The sequence below is a fragment of the Lithobates pipiens genome, unplaced genomic scaffold, assembly GCF_037356315.1.
Source record: "Lithobates pipiens isolate NorthernLeopardFrog02 unplaced genomic scaffold, aLitPip1_a1.2 Scaffold_8, whole genome shotgun sequence".
Lineage (NCBI taxonomy): Eukaryota > Metazoa > Chordata > Amphibia > Anura > Ranidae > Lithobates > Lithobates pipiens.
In genome coordinates this window covers 657,763,305-657,787,652 of record NW_027507903.1, presented here as the reverse complement: position 1 = coordinate 657,787,652, position 24,348 = coordinate 657,763,305, and the positions used below count along the sequence as shown (strand labels likewise).

Genomic DNA, 24,348 nt, shown 5'->3' with positions numbered 1-24,348 from the left:
GCCACAGTACCAAACGATCAATGGAACCCAGCGAACATCAGGAGACCAGCATATGTCCCATACATGCACACAGCCCAGTATATCATCTTTATATGTGTACACTGAGCTCTGTCCCGAGACCCCCATATCCCAGAATATAGGGATCACCTATAGCAGGGGTATTGAATTAAAATTCAAGGAGGCCCAGCCATTAAAATATTCTTTGGACTGAGGTACGAATCTCAAGTCGGTGCCATGACTCTGAAAGATTGTAGTCCTGCCCATCAGCGTGTTCCTTAACATAAAAATTGCCCATCACCGTGCCCCTTAACCTAAATTGTGGGGCATGCTGATGGGCACGTTTTATGTTAAGGGGCTCTCTGATGGCCACAACAATATGTGCCCATCACAATGTCACCTTACATCAGGCATTCCCAGCAGAGACCCTCCTTACATCAGGTGTTCCCAGCGTAGTCCCTCCATAATTTAGATGTCCCCCAGTGGAGCCCCTCCATAAATAAGATTTTTCCCAGCGGAGCCCCTTCATAAATCATATGTCTCCCCAGCAGAGCCCCTCCATAAATTGGATGTCTCCTCAGGGGAGCCCCTGGATAACGCAGATGTCCCCCAGGAAAGCCCCTCCATAAATCAGATGTCACCTAGCAGAGCCCCTCCATAAATCAGATGTCCCCCAGCAGAGCCCCTCCATAAATCAGATGTCCCCTCAGAGGAGCCCCTCCATAAATCAGATGTCCCCCAGCGGAGCCCCTCCATAAATCAGATGTCCCCCAGCGGATCCCCTCCATAAATCAGATGTCCCACAGCGGAGCCCCTCCATAAATCAGATGTACCCCAGCAGATTCCCTCCATAAATCAGATGTCCCCTCAGAGGAGCCCCTCCATAAATCAGATGTCCCCCAGCGGAGCCCCTCTATAAATCAGATGTCCCCCAGCAGATCCCCTCCATAAATCAGATGTCCCACAGCGGAGCCCCTCCATAAATCAGATGTACCCCAGCAGATTCCCTCCATAAATCAGATGTACCCCAGCAGAGCCCCTCCATAAATCAGTTGTCCCTCAGCGGAGCCCCTCCATAAATCAGATGTCCCCAGCAGACCCCCTGCATAAATCAGATGTCTCCCAGTGGAGCCCCTCCATAAATCAGATATCCCCCCAGCAGAGCCCCTGCATAAATCAGATGCCTCCCAGCGGAGCCCTCCATAAATCAGATGCCTCCCAGCGGAGCCCTCCATAAATCAGATGTCCCCCAGCAGAGCCCCTCCATAAATCAGATGCCTCCCAGCGGAGCCCTCCATAAATCAGATGTCCCCCAGCAGATTCCCTCCATAAATCAGATTTCCCCCAGCGGAGCCCCTCCATAAATCAGATGTTCCCCAGCGGAGCCCCTCCATAAATCAGATGTCCCCCAGTGGAGCCCCTCCATAAATCAGATGTCCCCCAGCAGAGGCTCTCCATAAATCTGATGTCCACCAGCGGAGCCCCTCCATAAATCAGATGTGCCCCAGCAGATTCCCTCCATAAATTAGATTTCCCCCAGCAGAGCCTCTCCATAAATCAGATGACCCCAGTGGAGCCCCTCCATAAATCAGATGTCCCCCAGCAGATTCTCTCCATAAATCAGATTTCCCCCAGCGGAGCCCCTCCATAAATCAGATGCCCCCCCATAGGAGTGCTCCTTTACAGTGTTATATAAATGTACTGTATTCACGACAATGTGCAACTTCCACCATCTAGCAAAATACCAAATACAGCCAAAAGCAACCACCGTCCACATCCAGAAACAACCACCGTCCACGTCCAGAAACAACCACCGTCCACATCCAGAAACAAACACCGTCCACATCCAGAAACAAACACCGTCCACATCCAGAAACAACCACCGTCCACATCCAGAAACAACCACCGTCCACGTCCAGAAACAACCATCGTCCACGTCCAGAAACAACCACCGTCCACGTCCAGAAACAACCACCGTCCACATCCAGAAACCACCACCGTCCACATCCAGAAATGAAAGCTACAAGATCACCCCACAATCCGTCTAATAACAAGCGTTTTCGGACCCTACGACGTTGCGTGCATGCGCGGAGAGTGAGGCAGAATCTTACATTCTTACAATCTTACAATCTCTCCTCGCAGCTGACGAACTGAGCATGCCCAGTCGATACGTCACACCAGCTGATCAGGATATCAGCTAAAGTGATGTGATGTGCTGCGCATGCGCAGTGCATAGGATGCATTTTTCTATGAGAGACATTATTCAACAGGACACCGGCACCCAGTGGCGGCTGGTGAAGTTTTAAGATGGGGGGGGCGCTAGACCACGCCCACCCTTTTGACCCATCCCACTTCTCATAAGCCCCACCCATTATAGAATCCACCAACTCCGTCCCCTGTAGTACATCATATACAAGGCTCTACATTATACACAGGGCTCTATACTTCATATACCAGGCTCTACATTATACACCAGGTTCTAATGACACATCAATATGTCTGACAGCCCAGCCACACTCCTCGTTCACCAGAGAAAAAAAAAACAGGAAACACAAAAAAGGTGCTCGGGAAACAGCAATAGGCAGAGGTCACCGCAGACAATGAAGTACAAGAAAGCCTAATAAAATAAAACAAATACAGTCATCACATTTAGTGACTGCAATAATGCAATATCTTACATGTTTGCCTTTGGTGGTGGGATCAGAGGGATGATGATGATCAGAGACAGAGGGATGGAGGTGGGGTGGGGAGTTGGATCAGTGGTGGGTGGGATGGGATCAGGGACAGAGGGATGGATCAGGGACAGAGGGGTGGTGGGATGGGTCAGGGAAAGGGGGATGGTTGGTGGGATGGATCATGGACAGAGGTATGGGTGGGTGGGATGGATCAGGGACAGAGGGATGGGTGGATGGATCAGGGACAGAAGAATGGTGGGATGGATCAGGGACAGAGGGATGGATCAGGGACAGAGGGATGAATGGGTGGGATGGATCGGGGACAGAGGGATGGATGGGTGGGATGGATCAGGGACAGAAGGATGGTGGGATGGATCAGGGAGAGAGAGATGTTGGGTAGGATGGATCAGGGACAGAGATATGGTTGGTGGGATGGATCAGGGACAGAGAGATGGTGGGTGGGATGGACCTGGGACAGAGAGATGGTAGGTGGGATGGATCAGGGACAGAAGGACGGTGGGATGGATCAGGGACAGAGAGATGGTGGGTGGGATGGATCAGGGACAGAGATATGGTGGGTGGGATGGATCAGGGACAGAGATATGGTGGGTGGGATGGATCAGGGACAGAGATATGGTTGGTGGGATGGATCAGGGACAGAGAGATGGTGGGTGGGATGGACCAGGGACAGAGAGATGGTAGGTGGGATGGATCAGGGACAGAAGGACGGTGGGATGGATCAGGGACAGAGAGATGGTGGGTGGGATGGACCAGGGACAGAGATATGGTTGGTGGGATGGATCAGGGACAGAGAGATGGTGGGTGGGATGGACCAGGGACAGAGAGATGGTAGGTGGGATGGATCAGGGACAGAAGGACGGTGGGATGGATCAGGGACAGAGAGATGGTGGGTGGGATGGATCAGGGACAGAGATATGGTGGGTGGGATGGATCAGGGACAGAGATATGGTGGGTGGGATGGATCAGGGACAGAGATATGGTTGGTGGGATGGATCAGGGACAGAGAGATGGTGGGTGGGATGGACCAGGGACAGAGAGATGGTAGGTGGGATGGATCAGGGACAGAAGGACAGTGGGATGGATCAGGGACAGAGAGATGGTGGGTGGGATGGACCAGGGACAGAGATATGGTTGGTGGGATGGATCAGGGACAGAGAGATGGTGGGTGGGATGGACCAGGGACAGAGAGATGGTAGGTGGGATGAATCAGGGACAGAAGGATGGTGGGATGGATCAGGGACAGAGAGATGGTAGGTGGGATGGATCAGGGACAGAAGAATGGTGGGTGGGTGGGATGGATCAGGGACAGAGAGATGGTGGGATGGATCAGGGAGAGAGAGATGTTGGGTAGGATGGATCAGGGACAGAGATATGGTTGGTGGGATGGATCAGGGACAGAGAGATGGTGGGTGGGATGGACCAGGGACAGAGAGATGGTAGGTGGGATGAATCAGGGACAGAAGGATGGTGGGATGGATCAGGGACAGAGAGATGGTGAGTGGGATGGATCATGGACAGAAGGATGGTGGGTGGGTGGGATGGATCAGGGATCAGGGACAGAGATATGGTGGGTGGGATGAATCAGGGGCAGAGGGATGGTGGGTGGGTGGGATGGATCAGGGATCAGGGACAGAGAGATGGTGGGTGGGATGAATCAGGGACAGAGGGATGGTGGGTGGGATGGATCAGGGATCAGGGACAGAGAGATGGTGAGTGGGATGGATCAGGGACAGAAGGATGGTGGGTGGGTGGGATAGATCAGGGATCAGGGACAGAGAGCTGGTGGCAGGGGCGGATCCAGGGGGGGGGCAATTGCCCCCTCCGAGAATACCGCCAGCTGGTCCAATCGCGTCCGGTTCCGCGGGCCGGTTCCGCGGGTCCAATCGCGGCCGGTTCCGCGGGTCCAATCGCGGCCGGTTCCGCGGGTCCAATCGCGGCCGGTTCCGCGGGTGCCCGCGGCCGGTTCCGCGGGTCCAATCGCGGTCGGTTCCGCGGGTACCCGCGCGGCCGGTTCCGCGGGTACCCGCGCTGAGTGGACGGGTGAGGGGGTTGGGGGCAGCTGGGCTGCTTAGGAGGGCTGCTGGCCAATCAGGAAGCCAGCAGGCAGGGGAGCAGGGAGATGACATCATCTCTCACTGCCCTGCATCCCTCCAGTTCCGCCCTCACTGTGTAGGAAGCTGTGTGCAGCAGAGAGATTGCATCATCTCTCTGCTGCCTATCTTCACTCTGGGACCCAACAAAAGACCACCAGTAGGTGACAATCCGCAATGTGTGGCAGGCTACGTGGCAAGTGGCAATCCGCAATGTGTGGCAGACTACGTGGCAAGTGGCAATCCGCAATGTGTGGCAGGTGACGTGGCAAGTGACAATCCGCAATGTGTGGCAGTTGACGTGGCAAGTGACAATCCGCAATGTGTGGCAGACTACGTGGCAAGTGGCAATCCACAATGTGTGGCAGACTACGTGGCAAGTGGCAATCCGCAATGTGTGGTAGGTGACGTGGCAAGTGACAATCCGCAATGTGTGGCAGGCTACGTGGCAAGTGGCAATCCGCAATGTGTGGCAGGCAACGTGGCAAGTGACAATCCGCAATGTGTGGCAGGTGACGTGGCAATCCGCAATGTGTGGCAGGTGACGTGGCAAGTGACAATCCCCAATGTGTGGCAGGTGACGTGGCAAGTGGCAATCCGCAATGTGGGTCAGGCAACTTGGCAAGTGACAATCCGCAATGTGTGGCAGGTGACGTGGCAAGTGGCAATCCGCAATGTGTGGCAGGCTACGTGGCAATCCGCATCTGGTGGCAGGCGACGTGGCAAGTGACAATCCGCAATGTGTGGCAGGTGACGTGGCAAGTCACAATCCGCAATGTGTGGCAGGTGACGTGGCAAGTGGCAATCTGCAATGTGTGGCAGGCTACGTGGCAAGTGACAATCCGCAATGTGTGGCAGCTGACGTGGCAAGTAACAATCTGCATTTGGTGACAAGTGACAATCCACATTTGGTGGCAGGCGACATGGCAAGTGACATCCTCAGGGCTCCCACTGATTCTGCATTATGGTGAGTTGAACCATTTAATTTTATATTACAATGTATTAATAGAAATAATGCGCTTCAATCATCCTGACACCATAACAACCATGGTGCCGTAATGATTGAAGCGCCAATACCAGCCATTTCCCATATAAATTGCCCCCCAAAAAACATATTTTATAGCAGTGCCCCTCCCGAGATTAGACTCTGGATCCGCCCCTGGCTGGTGGGTGGGATGAATCAGGGACAGAGGGATGGTGGGTGGGTGGGATGGATCAGGGATCAGGGACAGAGAGCTGGTGGGTGGGATGAATCAGGGACAGAGGGATGGATCAGGGATCAGGGACAGAGATATGGTGGGTGGGATGAATCAGGGGCAGAGGGATGGTGGGTGGGATGGATCAGGGATCAGGGACAGAGAGATGGTGGGTGGGATGAATCAGGGACAGAGGGATGGTGGGTGGGATGGATCAGGGATCAGGGACAGAGAGATGGTGGGTGGGATGAATCAGGGACAGAGGGATGGTGGGTGGGATGGATCAGGGATCAGGGACAGAGACATGGTGGGTGGGATGAATCAGGGACAGAGGGATGGTGGGTGGGGGGAGGCTTCATATGGGCTGTGTGTTTCACAAGAGCCTCCACTGACACCGCCAAACCGAGACACAGCAACACCAGTGGAGATAATAGAAGCATTGTGACGATCAGCACTTGATAAACACACAGCCTGTGCGAAACCTCCCCCTCCATCCATCCTGTAGAAATAAGGAGACCGGCCTTGTGTGATCGTCAGTGATTCTAATATCTCCACTGGTGTTGCTGTGCCTCGTTTGGCTGTCAGTGGAATCATTGAGCTCTGCCCCCCTCCTGCGGATTTCCAGCATCTACCTTGTTGTTGTTTCATAGCAGCAAGTGCAGGAGTTCACTCCTCCGCTCCTCTGCTCCTCCGCTCGGCGCACTGGTCTGACACAAGGGAAACCGGAAGTGACAGACTAACTAGTCTGTCACTCAAAGCCCATAGCATAGTAAACCTATGGGCGACGGGCGGAGGCAGAACGGCACTTTTAATTGCGCCACAAGGCGGGTTAAAACCCCGCAAATGAAGCGCCGCGTCTGCAATCTTGTGATTGCGTTGACGTGGCGCTTCACATAGTGCACTGTGTCCAGCGCTGCACTGTGTCCGGCGCTCGTACACAGTGCACTTAAGGACTTTTTTTCATTTTTTTTTTTAAAGGGCCATTTCAAAAAAATATATATATATATTTTTTTTCGTGACTGCCTGGAGGGGGGGGGGGGGGGCGGCGCCCGGGCGCCCCCTATGGGCGGGCCGCCACTGCCGGCACCCATGCAAGGGGTTGCCTACCCTTGATCTATCCCATAGTTTGTAGACGCTTTAGGGAAGCCCGAAAACGCAGGCTGGACGGAGGTGCAGGGCTGGCATGACTGATGCTAGGTAGCCCCTATAGGGTTAAACCTAGTGAGAAGACAGAGGGAGGGGTGGAGCGGCAGGAGGGAAAGAGGAGAGGGCGGAGCGGTATAAAAGTAAGGGGAGGAGCTACGGCAGAAAGCGTGGGGTCACAAGCAGGAAGTTGGCCAGGAGTGAGGACGCACAGGACGAGCTCCGGTGGCACGGCGGCATCGCGGGCGGGACGGGGGGGTTTTTGGCACACGGGGGGGCTTTTGCTGGACTGTCATAGCATGGGGGACGTAGCGGAGCTTTTGGAGCGGCTCCGGGCGGCAGCGGGAACACGCGGGACGGACTGGTTGCAAGAGCAGGTGGCAGCCATTACACGTGCGGCGGCGGGGGGGCCTGTAGAAGGGGGGATGGCACACCACGCGCTCAGCGGTCCAGGCCACCGGAGCGCTTCTCACCTGGCCCCTCCACCAAAGTCCAGCACCCTACCAGGAGCCCGATAGCGGACCCGCCGCCCCCCCCCCGCAAAACGGTCTTCAGCGGGGGCTCGGGGGGGGGTCCGGGCGGAATCCTATTCGTGGGCGGGACTCGGGGAGTGGGGGATTGGAGTCAGCGATCACCCCCTCCCCACCGGCGTGGTCAGGGGACGGACGGAGCACGGTTCCCCTTGCGGCCGCGGTGCTGCCACCGCGGGGGGAGACACGGCGGGGGAGATCCAGCGACACACCTGCGCGTCCGCTACCAGACGCGGCGGGCAGGTCGGAGCGGAGCGGAAGTGGAGCCCGGAGGGTGGACGGGGACAGGCCTATGGGGCCCGCACGTGGACGCCTTGCTCGGCAGGAGGGTCGGTCGGGCCTGCTGCGACGACGGAGCATCTACTAGCACAGCTACTGCACCCCCGGGCTGCTCCACGGCCGGAGGGTCTGTTACGCCTATGCCGTCCGCGGCGGATGCGCGTTCCGAAGGGGAGCTGTCGGGTTCCGAGGAGGACGTCCTTGGTCGAGTGGAGGCGGCTGGAGTTTCCGGAGGGACGGCTGACGGGAGGGGGACCCACGCAGCCAGGTAAGGGGCTTCATTTTCCTTCTCACGTTTTGCCTGATGCTTTGGGGTGTCTGTCGGGGGGAGTAGGTCGGGGCGCGGAGTGGGGCCGCGCGGGGGGGGGGGGTGCCGCGGGAGGCGGGTGCCGCGGGAGGCGGGCGGTTTGCCTGCCTCAGGCGGGACCCAGAGATCGTTGCAGGCGTTGTTGGGGGGTTTACAGGATCTGCTGCAGAGGTTTGCTGACGGGGTGTCCGCGGGCCCCCCACAGGTTGCGCCTTGGGTAGATGGTCCGGGGGCTGGGTTGGGCTCGAGTTCCCTTCCGGGGGATGGGGCGTCCCGTGGGGGTGGGGCATTACAGGGGCCCGGGGCTGGGGTGTTCACGTCGCTGGAGGCGGGCTCCCCCTCGGGGGTGCAGGTGCCGGTGTCCGGGAGTGTGGAGGTAAGTTCGCGGCAGGAGGCGCCGGTGGCTGGAGCATCCTCGGTAAGTACGGGGGACGACCTGACGGCAAAAGAGGCCGCGGCTCGGGTGGACTTGGTGCGGCTGGCTGACGCGGCTAGGTGTGAGGTTTATGTCTGTTACGAAGGGCCATTGGGGGCGCATCTCAAGCAGGAGGTAGGGGAGAAGATCAAGAAGGGTGAGTATGTGGAGATCTTTTCGTTGCTTCCCTTGGAAAAATTCAATTTGGATAGGGTCAAGCCAGATAGCTCTAAGAAAGATGATGAGGAGAAGAGGCGGTATCGGCTGATACCGCGGACTTTCCCCAATTGGCTGCAGGCGTTTGCCATTCTGGCCAGCGTGATTGGCGAAACGGCGCCGGAGCATTGCTCAGCCCTATTTTGTTACATGGATGCTATCGGGGAGGCGCATAGGGTGTATGGGGGTACGGCTTGGCTGCGTTACGACGAGCAGTTTAGGCAACGGCGGGCGGTGCGGCCTGATATTCGGTGGGATCACAAGGATATCAGCCTTTGGATGTGGTTGATGGCATCGGCGTGGACGCCGTCGCAGTTTTTTCAAGGGGGGGCCGGGGGAACCCCCGCCTCTGGACTTCCGGCCGGGAAAAAAATGGGTGTTTGCTGGCAGTTTAACGAAGGGGCCTGCAAGTTCGGGGGGTCCAGTCGATTTAAACATGAGTGTTCCAGTTGCGGTGGCTCTCACTCCCTCTCCCGTTGTTTTAAAAAGAGCAAGCGTGCCGGGGAACCTGCGTTCAAGGGGAGCAACCCCGGTGAGGGTGGAAAGGATGCGTCCTTTTCTAAATAGGTACCCGGACAAAAGGGCTGCGCGGGTGCTGGGGGAGGGGTTTGCGGTGGGGTTTCGGATTCCGTGTTCGTTAGAAGTTGTTCCTCCATTGGCTAGGAACTTGAGGTCCGCCTTGCAGCATCCGGGGGTGGTTAGCGACAAATTGGCTAAGGAGGTTGCCTTGGGTAGGATGAGTGGCCCGTTCGTGGAACAGCCGTTGCCGGTTTTGGTGGTGTCGCCGTTAGGGGTGGTGCCTAAAGCCCCGTACACACGAGAGGACTTATGTCCGACAGACTTCCGAAAGAGTTCCGTCGGAGTTCCGACGGAGTTCCGACGGAGTTCTGACGGACTTTTCGGCGGAGCGTACCTGGCCACACACAATCACACTAAACTCCGATGGATTCGAACGTGATGACGTACGACTGGATTCAAATAAGGAAGTTCATAGCCAGTAGCCAATAGCTGCCCTAGCGTCGGTTTTAGTCCGTCGGAGTAGCATACACACGAGCGGATTTTTTGAAGGGGACCGGGTCCGGCGGAGTTCCTTCGGAAAAATTTGAAGCATGTTCCATATTCTAAAGTCCTTTGGACTTTGGCGAGTCAAAAGTCCGTTGCAGCCCACACACGATCGGATAGTCTGACGGACTTGGTCCTTCGGACTTTGGATGTTGAAAAGTCCGCTCATGTGTACGCGGCATAAGAAGGAGCCTAACAAGTTCCGGCTTATCCATCATCTGTCCTTCCCAAAAGGGGGTTCCGTGAACGATGCCATCGATCCCGAGGCCTGCGCGGTGTCTTACACGTCGTTTGACGCGGCGGTGGGCTGGGTGCGGCGTTACGGTAAGGGGGCCCTTATGGCGAAGTCTGACATTGAGGCAGCATTTCGGCTGTTGCCGGTGCACCCGGAGAGCTTTTGGCTCTTGGGGTGTTATTGGCAGGACCGGTTTTACGTGGACCAGTGCTTGCCCATGGGCTGTTCCGTGTCCTGTGCCTTGTTTGAACTGTTTAGTTCATTCTTGGAATGGGTGGTGCGCGACGTGTCGGGCTGGGCGTCGGTGATTCATTACCTGGACAACTTTCTCCTCGTGGGCCCCCCATCCTCCAATGTGTGTGCGATCCTTTTGGCGACGTTGCAGCACATTGCGGATCGTTTTGGGGTGCCGTTGGCGGCCGACAAAACAGAGGGGCCGACCACGGTCTTGAGTTTTTTGGGCATTGAAATAGACATGGAGGTGATGGAGTGCCGCTTACCGGAGGACAAAGTCGAGGGACTGAAGCAGGAGCTGCGGGAGTTGGTCGGCGTGCGGAAAGTGCAGCTGCGGAAGTTGCAGTCGGTCCTGGGTAAGTTAAATTTTGCTTGCCGGATCATTCCGATGGGGCGGATATTTTGCCGATGGCTGTCGGGGGCTACGGCGGGTGTTCTGGTTCCGACCCACTTCATTCGGTTGACAAGGGAACTTAGGGAGGACTTGAGGATTTGGCAGACTTTCTTGGAAGGCTTCAACGGACGGTCGGTGTGGATGAAGGGGCCGGTGAGTAATTTTGAGGTGGAGTTGGTGACGGATGCGGCAGGGTCAGCAGGCTATGGGGCCTTTTTTCAGGGGCAATGGAGCGCGGAGGCGTGGCCCCGGTCGTGGGTGGAGGCGGGGTATGCGAAGAACCTGGTGCTGCTGGAATTGTTTCCGGTGGTGCTGGCGATGGAACTGTGGGGGGAGTCATGCCGGGATCTGAAGATCAGGTTGCACTGTGACAACATGGGCGTGGTGCAGGTGATCAATCGGATGTCGGCGTCTTCGCAGCCGGTGATCCGGCTGCTGCGCCACCTGGTGCTGAGGTGTTTGCAAGCGAACGTATTTTTGTATGCCGTTCATGTACCGGGGGTGGACAATAACGTGGCTGATGCCTTATCTCGATTCCAGTGGGAGAGGTTTCGGGCGTTGGCTCCGGAGGCGGCGAGAGAGGGGATCCCCTGCCCGGGGTGGCTCTGGGAGGTTGCGTTGGAATCGCCACGGACTGGATCAGGAGGTCGGTGAGCGGTGCGACCTGGGCGGCATACAGTAAGGTGTGGAAGGAATGGATGGACTTTTCACGGCTAGCGGACGCTGAGCTGGGTGGGGGTGGCGATAAGGGGCTGTTGGTGTTGTGCTTTGTAGCTAAGATCATGGAACGCTTGGGGTCGGTGTCCTTGCTTGAGCGTAAGCTTGCGGCGCTGGCCTTTTGGTTTAAGTTGCGGGGGGAGGTTGATCACACAAAAGGTTTTTGGGTCAAGCAGGCGGTTAAGGGGTACAAGAAGGGCAATCCACGGAGGGATATGAGGAGGCCGGTGACCTTCCAGGTCTTGCAGGTTATCTGCGAGCGGTTGGGGGAACAGTGCACTTCTGATTATGAGGTGCGGTTGTTCCGAGCGGCTTTTTCATTGGCGTTCTTTGGGGCTTTTCGGGTGGGGGAGTTAGTCAGTCCGGCAAAGACTGTTGGGGGGGGTCTGTTGGGTCAAGATGTGACCTTGGGAGCTGATAGGGTGCGTTTGCGGCTGCGTAGGTCCAAGACAGATCAGACTGGGACTGGGGTGGACGTATGGTTGTTTGCGCTGCCGGGGTCGGGATTATGCCCGGTGAGGGTGGTTTCGGAGTTCCTAGGGGTTCGGCCGCAGGGGGTGGGCCCGTTGCTAGTGCATCAAGACGGCACCTTTTTATCTCGTTTTCAATTTGTGGCTGTGTTTCGGAGGTGTCTGCGGGCCGGGGGTTTGGATTGCTCTCAGTTTGCCTCCCACTCCTTCCGCATTGGGGCAGCCACTGAGGCGGCCAGGTGCGGGTTGGACGAGGCTGTGGTCAAGAGGATTGGGCGCTGGGAATCACGGAGGTTTCGGTCGTACGTGCGGCCACACCTGATGTAGGCGGAGTTCGGGGTTTGGTTCATGTTTTACAGGTGGCGGGGCGGGGGGTGTATGTGTTAGGGGGTCATGGTCGGGTTTTTTGCATAGTTGCTTTAGTATTTTGTTTTTCCTTTCAGATGGAGGTCGCGAACGCCTCGTCTGGATATTGGGGCACTCCTATGTTTTTTGGGGTGCCAGGAGAGCAGATGTCAGGCCGGAAGGAAGGCAGCTGGGGATTTCCCGGGGGGAGGCAAGCATACGGTGGTTGGGGATCCCCGGGCTTAAATGGGACAGGGTGGTGCCGGAGTTTCATAGGTACGCCAGACTGGATAGGCCCCCGGATGTGTTGGTGTTGCATGTGGGGGGGAACGACTTGGGGGACCGGTCCACCAGGGACATCGTTTCGGATGTAAAGAGGGATTTTCTCATGCTCCGGAGGGATTTTCCGAGTATGGTGGTGATCTGGTCGGACATCGTTGCACGGACCGCGTGGCGTATGGCTCGCTCTGTGGTTCGACTCAACAAAGCTAGAATTAAGGTTAATAAGGCCCTGGGGAGGTTTGTGTCCCCGGAATGGGGGATTGGTGATACGGCACACGGAGTTGGAGGTGAATGTGGGCATGTACCTTAGGGGGATGGCGTACATCTCACGACAGTGGGAACTGACCTTTGGACCCTGGGGGTGCAGGGGGGATTGAGAGGGCCCTGCGGGTGTGGAGGGGCCCTTAAGGCTAAGGTGGTCATCCTTGCGGGCGGTGGCGGTGTCTTTGGTCTTTGACGGGGTAAAGGAAATTAGGTGATGGAACGGTGTGGGGGGCTCATAGGTGGTATGTCCACCTTTTTGATGTATCCCAGTGGAAGGGTAGGCTGGGATACAGGTTTGGTGACACTGCGGGAAGGTGGGGTTGTCTCCGGGCTGTTAAACGGCCGGAGGCCTTGTATGGTACAAATTTGGTCCCGCAGTGGGTTTGGAAAAGGGTAACGTTAAATGGAACCGAGGTACCGTCAAAGACCAAACGACTGGGAGTTGTAATTGCTGCTGCAATATATATATAAGTATGTTTCTATTTAACATTAAAGTTATTTATTTTATTTTGGTTAAAAGTTTTGGTTAAATAAAAGGCTGCTATGGCCAATTTATACTCCAAACTCCGGTGTGGTCTATTTATTGGGTATGGGGGAGGGTAAAATGGAATGGTACAGGTATGGGTAGTAAAAGGGAATATTTACGGAAGGGGTAATTACCGAATGCATAGGTCAAGCGTTTTTGCAAACCAATCAATACACACTTATTGGGATTTTTTTACCAAAAACATGTAGCAGAATACATATTAGACTAAATTGATGAAGAAATTAGATTTTTAAAATATTTTATTGGATATGTTTTATAACAAAAAGTAAAAAAAAATTTGCTAAAAATGCAGTGATGATCAAATACCACCAGAAGAAAGCTTTGTGGGAAAATTGCTATATATTGAATGTATGTACAGTGTTGCATGACGACCCAATTGTCAGTTGAAATAACACAGTGTCGTAACGCAAAAAATGGCCTGGCCATGAAGGGGGGTAAATCTTCAGATGGTTATATAACCAATTTCCTTTTCATCATGATGTAGTCATCTCCACTTTTCATGTCATTGCACTTAGTGCTCCGCATGTCTTCTCCACATCCGTCTTCCCCTCTTTCTCTCTTCTAATGTTGGGAGGTATAATTCTCATTACTACTGCAAAACGAATCTCCTCCCTTCTGTACTCTGATCTCCGTGTCCTATAATATTCATCCAGCCTCACCCTGTGTAGGAGGACGTCACCCCTCCCCCATCCACATTCCTCTCCCGTGTCAGAGACTTTCAGTTTAGTTTCTCTTCTGCTGTCAGCGATGGCGTCTGGTGATCTGAGAGCTGAGTTGGAATGTTCCGTCTGTCTGAACATTTATACGGATCCTGTAACCCTGAGATGTGGTCACAACTTCTGCCGGGTCTGTATTGATGGTGTGCTGGATACACAGAAGGGGTCTGGAGGATATTCCTGTCCTGAATGTAGAGAGAAGTTTCCGGATCGGCCTGCACTGCACAGGAACATAACACTACGTAACATAGCAGAGACTTTCCTGTCTCCTCATCCAGATCAAGAGAAGTCCGGGGTCTTCTGTACTTACTGTGTGGACTCTCCTGTACCTGCTGTTAGATCCTGTCTGCACTGTGAGGTTTCTCTGTGTGATAAACACCTGAGAGTCCACAAAAAGTCCCCAGAACACGTCTTATGTGACCCCACCTTGTCCATGGAGAGCAGGAAATGCTCCGTCCATAAGGAAGTTTTGAAGTATTTCTGCACTGAGGATGAGACCTGTGTCTGTATTTCTTGTTGTATGATTGGAGAACATAAAGGACATGAGATGGAGTCACTGGATGAGGCTTCTGAGAAGAAGAAGGAGCCACTGAGGAATGTTCTGCAGAAACTTCTGACAAAGAGAGAGGAGACGGAGGAAAGAGTCCAGAGTCTGCAGAAACACCGGAGGAAAGTAGAAGAAGAAGCCGCTGGTGACACCGAGAGAGTCACTGCCCTGTTTAGAGATCTCAGGAGACGTCTGGAAGACCTGGAGAAGAGAGTCCTGAGGGACATCTCCGGGAGGGCAGAGCGGATCTCCATCTCCATCCGGGATCTGGAAATAAAGAAGGAGGAGCTGTCCAGGAAGTTGCGTCACATTGAGGAGCTGTGTAACGTGACGGATCCACTGACTGTCTTACAGGAATCAGACAAAGGTGACTTGTGTGATACTGAGGATGGAGATAATGAGGACAGAGAGAGACATGAGGAGCTCCTCCATGATGGAGGGGGTCTGGATGTGGCGGGGGTCTTACACACAGGTTTATCTGATATAATAACAGAGGTAAATGTATACTTCTATATACAGGGAGCTGCAGACATATTACTGGATGGAAACACAGCTAATAATTATCTACAGATATCAGATGACAGGAAAACTGTATCCAGGTCACATAGAAACCAGAATCTCCCAGAAACACCAGAGAGATTCCAGGATCATCCTCAGGTGTTGAGCAGTCGGAGTTTCTCCTCAGGGAGACATTACTGGGAAGTGGATGTCGGGGGGTCAGAGAGCTGGAGAGTCGGGATGTGTTACCCCAGTATAGAGAGGAGAGGGGGGGAGTCATGGATTGGAAGGAATAAGAAGTCCTGGGGATTGGACATGGATTATGAGCAGTATTCTGTGATACATGACAGTAATCAGATCTTCTTACCCACCAATCCCTCCAGTAACAGAGTCAGGATATATCTGGATTATGAGGCCGGGCGGATCTCCTTTTATGATCTGTGTGACCCGATCCGACACCTCCACACCTTCACCACCACCTTCACTGAGCCCCTCCATGCTGGGATAGGTGTATGGAGAGGTTGTATAAAGATATGTGGGGGGAGGCGGGAGATGTGAGAGCTCCGCCCACAGTCTGGTGATGTCAGACGAAGGAGGGGAATTCATTTAATATTCATCCAATAGTATATAGCAGTGGGCGGGGCTTCCTGCAAGTTTTTTACTATAAATAAATGTGAGATTTCTTACTGATCACTGTGATTGGGTAGAATATCTGTCCAATTATTGGAGTAACAATAACATGCTCCTATTGGTCAGTGAGAAATCTATCTATCTATCTATCTATCTATCTATCTATCTATCTATCTATCTATCTATCTATCTATCTATCTATCTATCTAATCTATCTAATCTATCTATCCCATGACAATCTGACATAATACTTTCTGTGTTTTGTCACAGTATTTGACATCATCCATCTCCTCCCCCTGCCCCTCCCCCACATGTGGTCCCTCTGTATGGGGGAGGGGCAGCCATGATCAGACATAGAGGGGGGTGGGGTCACTGTGATAGGATAGGATGGGGTCACCTCTCGTCTCTGCCCCTCCCCCTCCCCCTCCATACAATCTATACTACAAAGAGATGGAAATAAATGGAACAATCTGAGAGGAAATCTATGAAGACGTCATCTAGAGATTTATTACTGGAAGAAGAAATGTGATCAGAGAGCCCAGACTGTTTTTAGGCAGAGTGGGTCAGGATTAGATCCCCTGTCAGGTTTTTTCTTCTATCCGGGGCTCCATTACAGAGATTTCCCCTCACTTCCTGTCCCGGTGACAACATTTAGCTAGACAGGAAATGAGGGGAACTCTCCAACAGGAACACAGACTGAAATAAGAATGATATGTTTAGTATAATAAGGAAGGGGAAGGATTAGAGCCCCTGTCAGATGTTTATATGTCTGTGTCCCTGTACAGATTTCTCTCTCTCCTTGTATTGGTGTCACCAGGACAGGAAGTGAGAGGAAATCTCTCTAAGGCTGGGATCACATTGCTGTGCAGATCACATGTCATGTCTGTGTGATGTGAATTCAGCCGTACAAACTGTGTGACTGAAATCACATTCACACCAGAATGGTGCCGGACCCTTTTTTTGGTCCTCACTGGAATCGGATCACATTGGGTGTCACATCTATACAATCCGATTCCTGCACCATTTCAGCGTTTGCACTGCGATCTGCGAAGTGATCTGGGGGTGTCATTAACTTTCCATTGACCCCCCCCCGCAGCGGTTCTCAGATGTCAGTGTGACCGTCCGGTGATTGAGGTGTGATGAGGGAACCCGCACAGGAATCGCACTGGTTCCCGCATCCCACAAGTCTCATCCCAGCCTAAGGCTCCATTCACACCTATGCAGGGGGCTTTTCAGCCTTTCTGATGTGCTTTCCGCAGGATTTTATACCGTGATTTGCCTTTTGTATTTTTTATGCATTTTTTGGGGGAGGGGATTTGTTGCTGGGCAGATTTAACCACTTGGTGACCACACTATAGCCAAAAGACAGCTACAGCGCTGTCTTAAAATGCCAGGAGGGCGTCCATGTACATCCTCCCGTTCTCACATTGCCCATCCCCCTTGGGATTTGGCTGATCAGGTAAAGGGCCAATCACAGCGAGTCCTTTAACATGTGATCAGATGTCAGCCAATAACAGCTGATCACGGGACTAAACAGGAGCCGGTCAACAGCTTTTTTCCCGCACACTGTCAGCATTAGGAAAAGAAGAAAGCTGATAACCGGCTTCTGTTAGAGGGACATCGGTCCCCTTAGGGCCCACCAGTGCTGCTAATAAGTGCTCCTCAGTGCCATCTATCAGTGCCCAGCAGTGTCATCTATCAGTGTCCCTCAGTGCCATCTCTCATCTGTCACTTTATCTTTCTGAAAGTATCTGAGGAAAGCCGGGGCCACATATGTCACATGGCCTGGGGCCCCATAGTAGGTGACATTGTCTGGGGCCCACAAATAGGTCACATTGCCAGGAATACTGGATGATATAACATTGTCTAAGGGCCCCAAATGTTCTGAAATGTCTGTGGGGATGGGGCCAGGCTAAGGGTTTGTAAAAGAGACGGCCACATTGGGGGCTTCATCAGGTGGGGGCACAGAAATGGGCGGGGCCTACAATCTATGGTGCTGAAGTAGTTCACAGTTCATGGGGGGCACATGTTGGCCTTTTTTTCTTGTCCTATCACTGCCTGGGGGCCCCAAGTATGTCATATTACTTAGGGACCCTTTATGTGTCACGCTACCTTAGGGGTCCAAGTTACATTAATAAGTCTCTTTGTCATTAGCTCACTTAGGGCAGTCACAGCCCCCCGGCCCATTTCTACCACCTTTTATAGCCCCCCATCAATCCATGTCAGAGCCCTGAGTCCTCACCCATGTAATATACATGGTGGGTTATGTCGGAGCTTACACAGATTTGAGGATGTCACCCCCTCCATCATGTGACAGTATGGAAGTCCTGTGATTGGTCGCTCAGGCCTGAACACTGCATGCTGGGAGAAGGTCACATGATCCCTCAATACCCGGGAAACTGGGGACTTAGTGAGGACTTTGATGGAGCAACAATAAAGGAAAGTATAAGTGGGTGTGTACGGCTCTTGGGTCACCTACAGAAGGGGGTGGGGCATTCATTCCAATGGCTCCTCCCAGTACATGAGCACTGTGTATATGAGATGGGACGGTGAAGAATTGTATAGAGTGCCGGAGCTGAGAGAGAGCACAGAGTGTAATATGACTTATTGTCTGTGTCCGAGCTGTGATGTCATAGTAGGGAAATGGGAGGTACAGATAGAGGTGTACTGGCCCTTTAAGAACAAATCCATCTCCATCTATATATCTATCTATAGGATTATAATGTGTAGACAGTCTCATTCCTTATTATTAATATATTTCCAATGAGTTTATTCTATTGATTATTTTATTGTGTGAAGAAATAGAAATGAATAATAGATCTACAAATAGAAAGAGAAAATTGATGGAAAAAAAGATTTACTAATGAAAGAAATAATGGGATTTATCACTAATATAATGATATCACTATAATAATGTATGATTACTAGAACTGGAATGTGTCCCCAATATAATGTGTCCCCATAGAATGGATCACCAATAGAATTCTATGGGATCTCTTTTATAATGGATCCTAATATAATGTATCATGTGATGGTGTATTATAATCACTAGATGTGTCCTGGTGATGGGGGAGAATTAGGAAATGAAATGTTAATGTGAAATAAAGATTCTTTATGAAATCATTGTTATTATTACTATGCAGAGTTTATATAGTGCCGATAGTTTACACAGTACTTTACAACACGAAGACAGACATTATGAAGGCAGACATTACAATTAGAGTGTAATAGAGGAGGAATCAGAGAGCCCTGCTCCTTTAGAGCTTACAATCTAGAAGGGAGGGTCAAGAGATACAAAAGGTAATAACTGTGGGGGATGGGCTGATGGAAAAAATAAATGTACAGTTATTAGGTGGGGGGAGGATAGGCTTCTCTGAAGAGATGAGTTTTCAGGGATCATCTGAAAGTGGACAGAGTAGGAGATAGTCGGACAGATTGGAGTAGCGAGTTCCAGAGGATGGGAGAGGCTCGGGAGAAGTCCTGGAGGTGAGCATGGGGTGAGGTGATGAGGGAATTAGAGAGCGGAAGGTCTTGGGAGGAATGAAGAGAGCGGATTGGTTGGTATTTTGAGACTAGCTTAGTGATGTAGCTTTAGCCAAGTTGTGGATGGTTTTGTAAGTTATTGTTAGTATTTTGAATTTGATTTACTAGATGAGTGGAATCCAGTGAGGGATTGGCAGAGAGGGGTGGCAGACACTGAGCGGTTGGTAAGGTGGATGAGCCTGGCAGCAGCATTCATGATGGACTGAAGGGGGGTGACCTTTGTAAAGTGAAGCCAATGAGAAGGGAGGTGCAGTAGACGAGACGAGAGATGATCAGGGAGTGGATTAGAAGCTTTGTAGCGTCATTGAGTAAAAAGGAAAATGGACAAAAATGCAGCGCTCAATGGGACCAGCAATAAAGGATTGTTGTGAGTGATATAAACAATCAAGTTTGTATATTAAATGCACATTGGGATAAAAAAAAACAACTGTCAATGAAAAAGAAAATCAAACTGATCACTGTCAAAATTGAAGTACTTTTATTATTAGTGTAAACGATACGCCATTACTCCAGTTGCTAAAGGGTTAATGTCGGCTCATATATCGCTCCTCGGTAGCAGGCTCTGTTGTTGCTTTGTGCACAGAGTAGAAATGGGAGAGCCTCCGATCTCTGAAATACAACAAGTGTCTGGATGTGGAATTCTGGACTCGCTGTGACCGGGGGGTGTCCTTTCAGTCACATCAGAGGGTTCCCACAGTCAGGATAGCTGGCCAGGAGAGCTGGGACTTGGTTTCCTGGACGGCGCTCCGAATTGGCCCTTAGGAATCAAAAATAGAAAAAAATATAAAAAATCTGCGCTTAGTAAACAACAATAAAGAAATCAGCAGCTGAACACCATAACCAAGATACCAGGCACAAAAAAACATAAAAGAAAAAAGTGCAGCGCTTAACCAATATATATTACTGTGACCATTGAAAAAGTGCAAAGAAAGAATACCATTTTTTTTTTTTATTGGAAACGAATAATATAAAAATTATTAAAGATTAATCAAAAAATATAAATTCAAGTGTCCATATATAAATGCATATAAAAAATACGTAAAAGTATAAATTCAAGTGTCCATATGTGAACTGATACAAAAATATATATAAAATGTCCAGTGTATAAATAATAATAATTGAAACTTCATTGTTTGATCAAATGATATTTGACCACGAGGACCCGTCACCTCTAAACACCACTATTAGATGGAGGCAGGGGCGGACTGACAACTTATGGGGCCCCCGGGCAATAGGAGATCATGGGGCCCCCTGTGTCCCTGTCCATACGCAAACCACACAAAACACCAACTTATTGCACAGCGCCCACATTACATACATTAGTCCCTTCCCCCTTTATCTACAGTGGCTGCAGCTGAGGATGTACACATGCTGCAGCAGGAATTATACCTCCTGTTGCTTTTGGTGGGTGATTTTGACCCATTCAAGTAAATAGGACCACTCTGCAAACACCTTGTAACTTTGTGCAATGCACGAAGTTGCAGCATGCTAGTGTGGGATCCAAGTGGTTAAAGCAGGTGATGAAGAGGCAATACAAATCTTAACCCTTTTTTTTCGCTGTACTGCACAAGGTTGCACGGCCTTTTGCAAAGCAGCCCCATTCACTTGAATGAGTTACGCTTGGCAGGGACTACACTGGTTAAGTGTGACAGGGTGTATAATTCCTGCTGCAAATGCAACATGTGTAAACCCCTGGCCACTACAGTTAAAGGGGGTGTGGTTGGGGGTGAGAAAAAAAAACAGGGCTCAACTATGAGGTTTTACCACCCCCAAACTGTGAATGTAGACAATCCCTAACTGTCCTGCGCCCCCTATCAGAGTTGGTGTTTAGGGGACACCTGGTATGAGGACAGAGAGGGACTCCTGAGATAAGGACAGAGAGGGGGTCCTGGGATGAGAGCAGAGAGGGGGTCCTGGGATGAGAGCAGAGAGGGGTCCTGGGATGAGATCAGAGAGGGGGTCCTGGGATGAGATCAGAGAGGGGGTCCTGAGATGAGAGCAGAGAGGGGGTCCTGAGATGAAAGCAGAAAGGGGGCCCAGGGATGAGAGCAGAGAGGGGGTCCTGGGATGAGAGCAGAGAGGTGGTCCTGGGATGAGAGCAGAGAGGGGGTCCTGAGATGAGAGCAGAGAGGGGTCCTGGGACGCAGCAGAGAGGGGTCCTGGGACGCAGCAGAGAGGGGTCCTGGGATGCAGCAGAGAGGGGTCCTGGGACGAGAGCAGAGAGGGGGTCCTGGGACGAGAGCAGAGAGGGGGTCCTGGGACGAGAGCAGAGAGGGGGTCCTGGGACGACAGCAGAGAGGGGGTCCTGGGACGAGAGCAGAGAGGGGTCCTGGGACGAGAGCAGGGAGGGGGACCTGGGACGACAGCAGAGAGGGGGTCCTGGGACGAGAGCAGAGAGGGGTCCTGGGACGAGAGCAGAGAGGGGTCCTGGGACAAGAGCAGAGAGGGGGTCCTGGGACGAGAGCAGAGAGGGGGTCCTGGGACGACAGCAGAGAGGGGGTCCTGGGACGACAGCAGAGAGGGGGTCCTGGGACGACAGCAGAGAGGGGGTCCTGGGACGAGAGAAGAGAGGGGGTCCTGGGATGACAGCAGAGAGGGGGTCCTGGGATGACAGCAGAGAGAGAGGGGTCCTGGGATGAGAGCAGAGAGGGGTCCTGGGATGACAGCAGAGAGGGGGTCCTGGATGACAGCAGAGAGGGGGTCCTGGGATGACAGCAGAGAGGGGGTCATGGGATGACAGCAGAGAGGGGGTCCTGGGACGACAGCAGAGAGGGGGTCCTGGGACGAGAGCAGAGAGGGGGTCCTGGGACGAGAGTAGAGAGGGGTCCTGGGACGAGAGCAGAGAGGGGGTCCTGGGACGACAGCAGAGAGGGGGTCCTGGGACGAGAGCAGAGAGGGGGTCCTGGGACGAGAGCAGAGAGGGGGTCCTGGGACGACAGCAGAGAGGGGGTCCTGGGACGAGAGCAGAGAGGGGGTCCTGGGACGACAGCAGAGAGGGGGTCCTGGGACGAGAGTAGAGAGGGGGTCCTGGGACAAGAGCAGAGAGGGTTCCTGGGATGCGAACAGAAAGGGGGCCCTGGGATGACAGCAGAGGGGGGCCCTGGGATGACAGCAGAGGGGGGCCCTGGATGAGAGCAGAGAGGGGGGCCCTGGGTGACAGCAGAGGGGGGGTCCTGGATGAGAGCAGAGGGGGGGTCCTGGGACAAGAGGCAAGCAGCATCTCTTTGGTTTGGGGGGTGTAACAGGATATGTGCTGCGGGATACTTTTGGATTGGGATTGGGTAAAGGACTTGTCCTAATAGGGGGATCGGATTTGTAATCTCCCCACACCACCCCACCTTGCAGCACAAGTTTGCTGCTCTCCAAAAGCAACCCCCACCCCCACCATCACTTCTCAGTGTATGCATCCTGACCCCCCCCTTCTTGGTTACTGGGACGGTCACAGTGTGTCCCCCTCCCCCATCACACTATATACACACCCCAGATGACCAGCACAGCTCTTGCAGTGGACGTCTTTCCTCCCCGGCTCCTCCCACCTCCTGTCTGTGTACACCGGAGCCAATGAGGAGGATCCTCTGCCAGCTCTCTGTGTGATGTGTGGGCTCAGTGGGGAGAGATGCCGGTGTCGGCTGTTAGTGCTGGAGAGGAACGATCGCTGTGTGGGGAACCCGGGCACCCTGAAACACATGTGGGGGAGGTGTCCTGACTCTCAGAGCTCACGCTAGCGTGCCCCTGCCGGAACAGATACCGGAGCTCAGTGCTGGAACTTGTTACAGGACTGGGCTCCATGATCAACACAGACTACCAGGAGCCTCTCATGGGGCCCCCTGCTGGCCCCGGGCCCTCGGGCAGTGCCCGAGTGCCCTAATGGTCAGTCCGCCCCTGGATGGAGGCTTACCAGATCCCCAGTGACCCCTCAATCAGGGGAGGTCAGACTGCGTGAATTCGATCTCAGGTCCCATAGACGTCAGGTACCCAGATGCCGGAGACTTTAATAGGGTTCTAAAGTTCGCATGAAGTATTCTATATACGAGCTCCACCGAATCTTCTGTATACATTCAACAGACACCATAAGCCTTCAAAGACAGATTCGACCGTAATTCATGTGGATTTTCGGACAAATGCAATTTTTGAACGAAAAACTAAATAAATAAAAACAAATTTCGAGAGTAACTAAATAAATTAATTTTTCAGACGAAAACGAAATTCTGAAACAAAATATTTTACTCTACACATGTCTACAGGATATATGTGGATTATGAGGCCGGGCGGATCTCCTTTTATGATCTGTGTGACCCGATCCGACACCTCCACACCTTCACCACCACCTTCACTGAGCCCCTCCATGCTGGGATAGGTGTATGGGGAGGTTGTATAAAGATATGTGGGGGGAGGCGGGACATGTGAGAACTCCGCCCACAGTCTGGTGATGTCAGAAGAAGGAGGGGAATTCATTTAATATTCATCCAATAGTATATAGCAGTGGGCGGGGCTTCCTGCAAGTTTTTCTGCTATAAATAAATGTGAGATTTCTTACTGATCGCTGTGATTGGGTAGAATATCTGTCCAATTATTGGAGTAACAATAACATGTTCCTATTGGTCAGTGAGAAATCTAATCTATCTATCTATCTATCTATCTATCTATCTATCTATCTATCTATCTATCTATCTATCTATCTATCTATCTATCTATCTATCTATCTATCTCTCCCATGACAATCTGACATAATACTTGTATACATGTATTTTATCACAGTATTTAACATCATCCATCTCCTCCCCCTCTCCTCCCCCTGCCCCTCCCCCACATGTGGTCCCTCTGTATGGGGGAGGGGCAGCCATGATCAGACATAGAGGGGGGTGGGGTCACTGTGATGGGATAGGATGGGGTCACCTCTCCTCTCTGCCCCTCCCCCTCCATACAATCTATACTACAAAGAGATGGAAATAAATGGAACAATCTGAGAGGAAATCTATGAAGACGTCATCTAGA

At 52.5% G+C, this 24,348-nt stretch overlaps 1 protein-coding gene across 1 annotated transcript; it reads left to right on the top strand.

The window, feature by feature from the left end:
* Positions 1–14,108: 14,108 nt before the first annotated feature.
* Positions 14,109–16,012, top strand: LOC143961755 (E3 ubiquitin-protein ligase TRIM11-like). Its single transcript, XM_077471097.1, has one exon. The coding sequence runs from the start codon at positions 14,167–14,169 to the stop codon at positions 15,736–15,738; it is 1,572 nt and encodes a 523-aa protein (XP_077327223.1). The 5' UTR covers positions 14,109–14,166; the 3' UTR covers positions 15,739–16,012.
* The last annotated feature ends 8,336 nt before the right edge of the window (positions 16,013–24,348 follow it).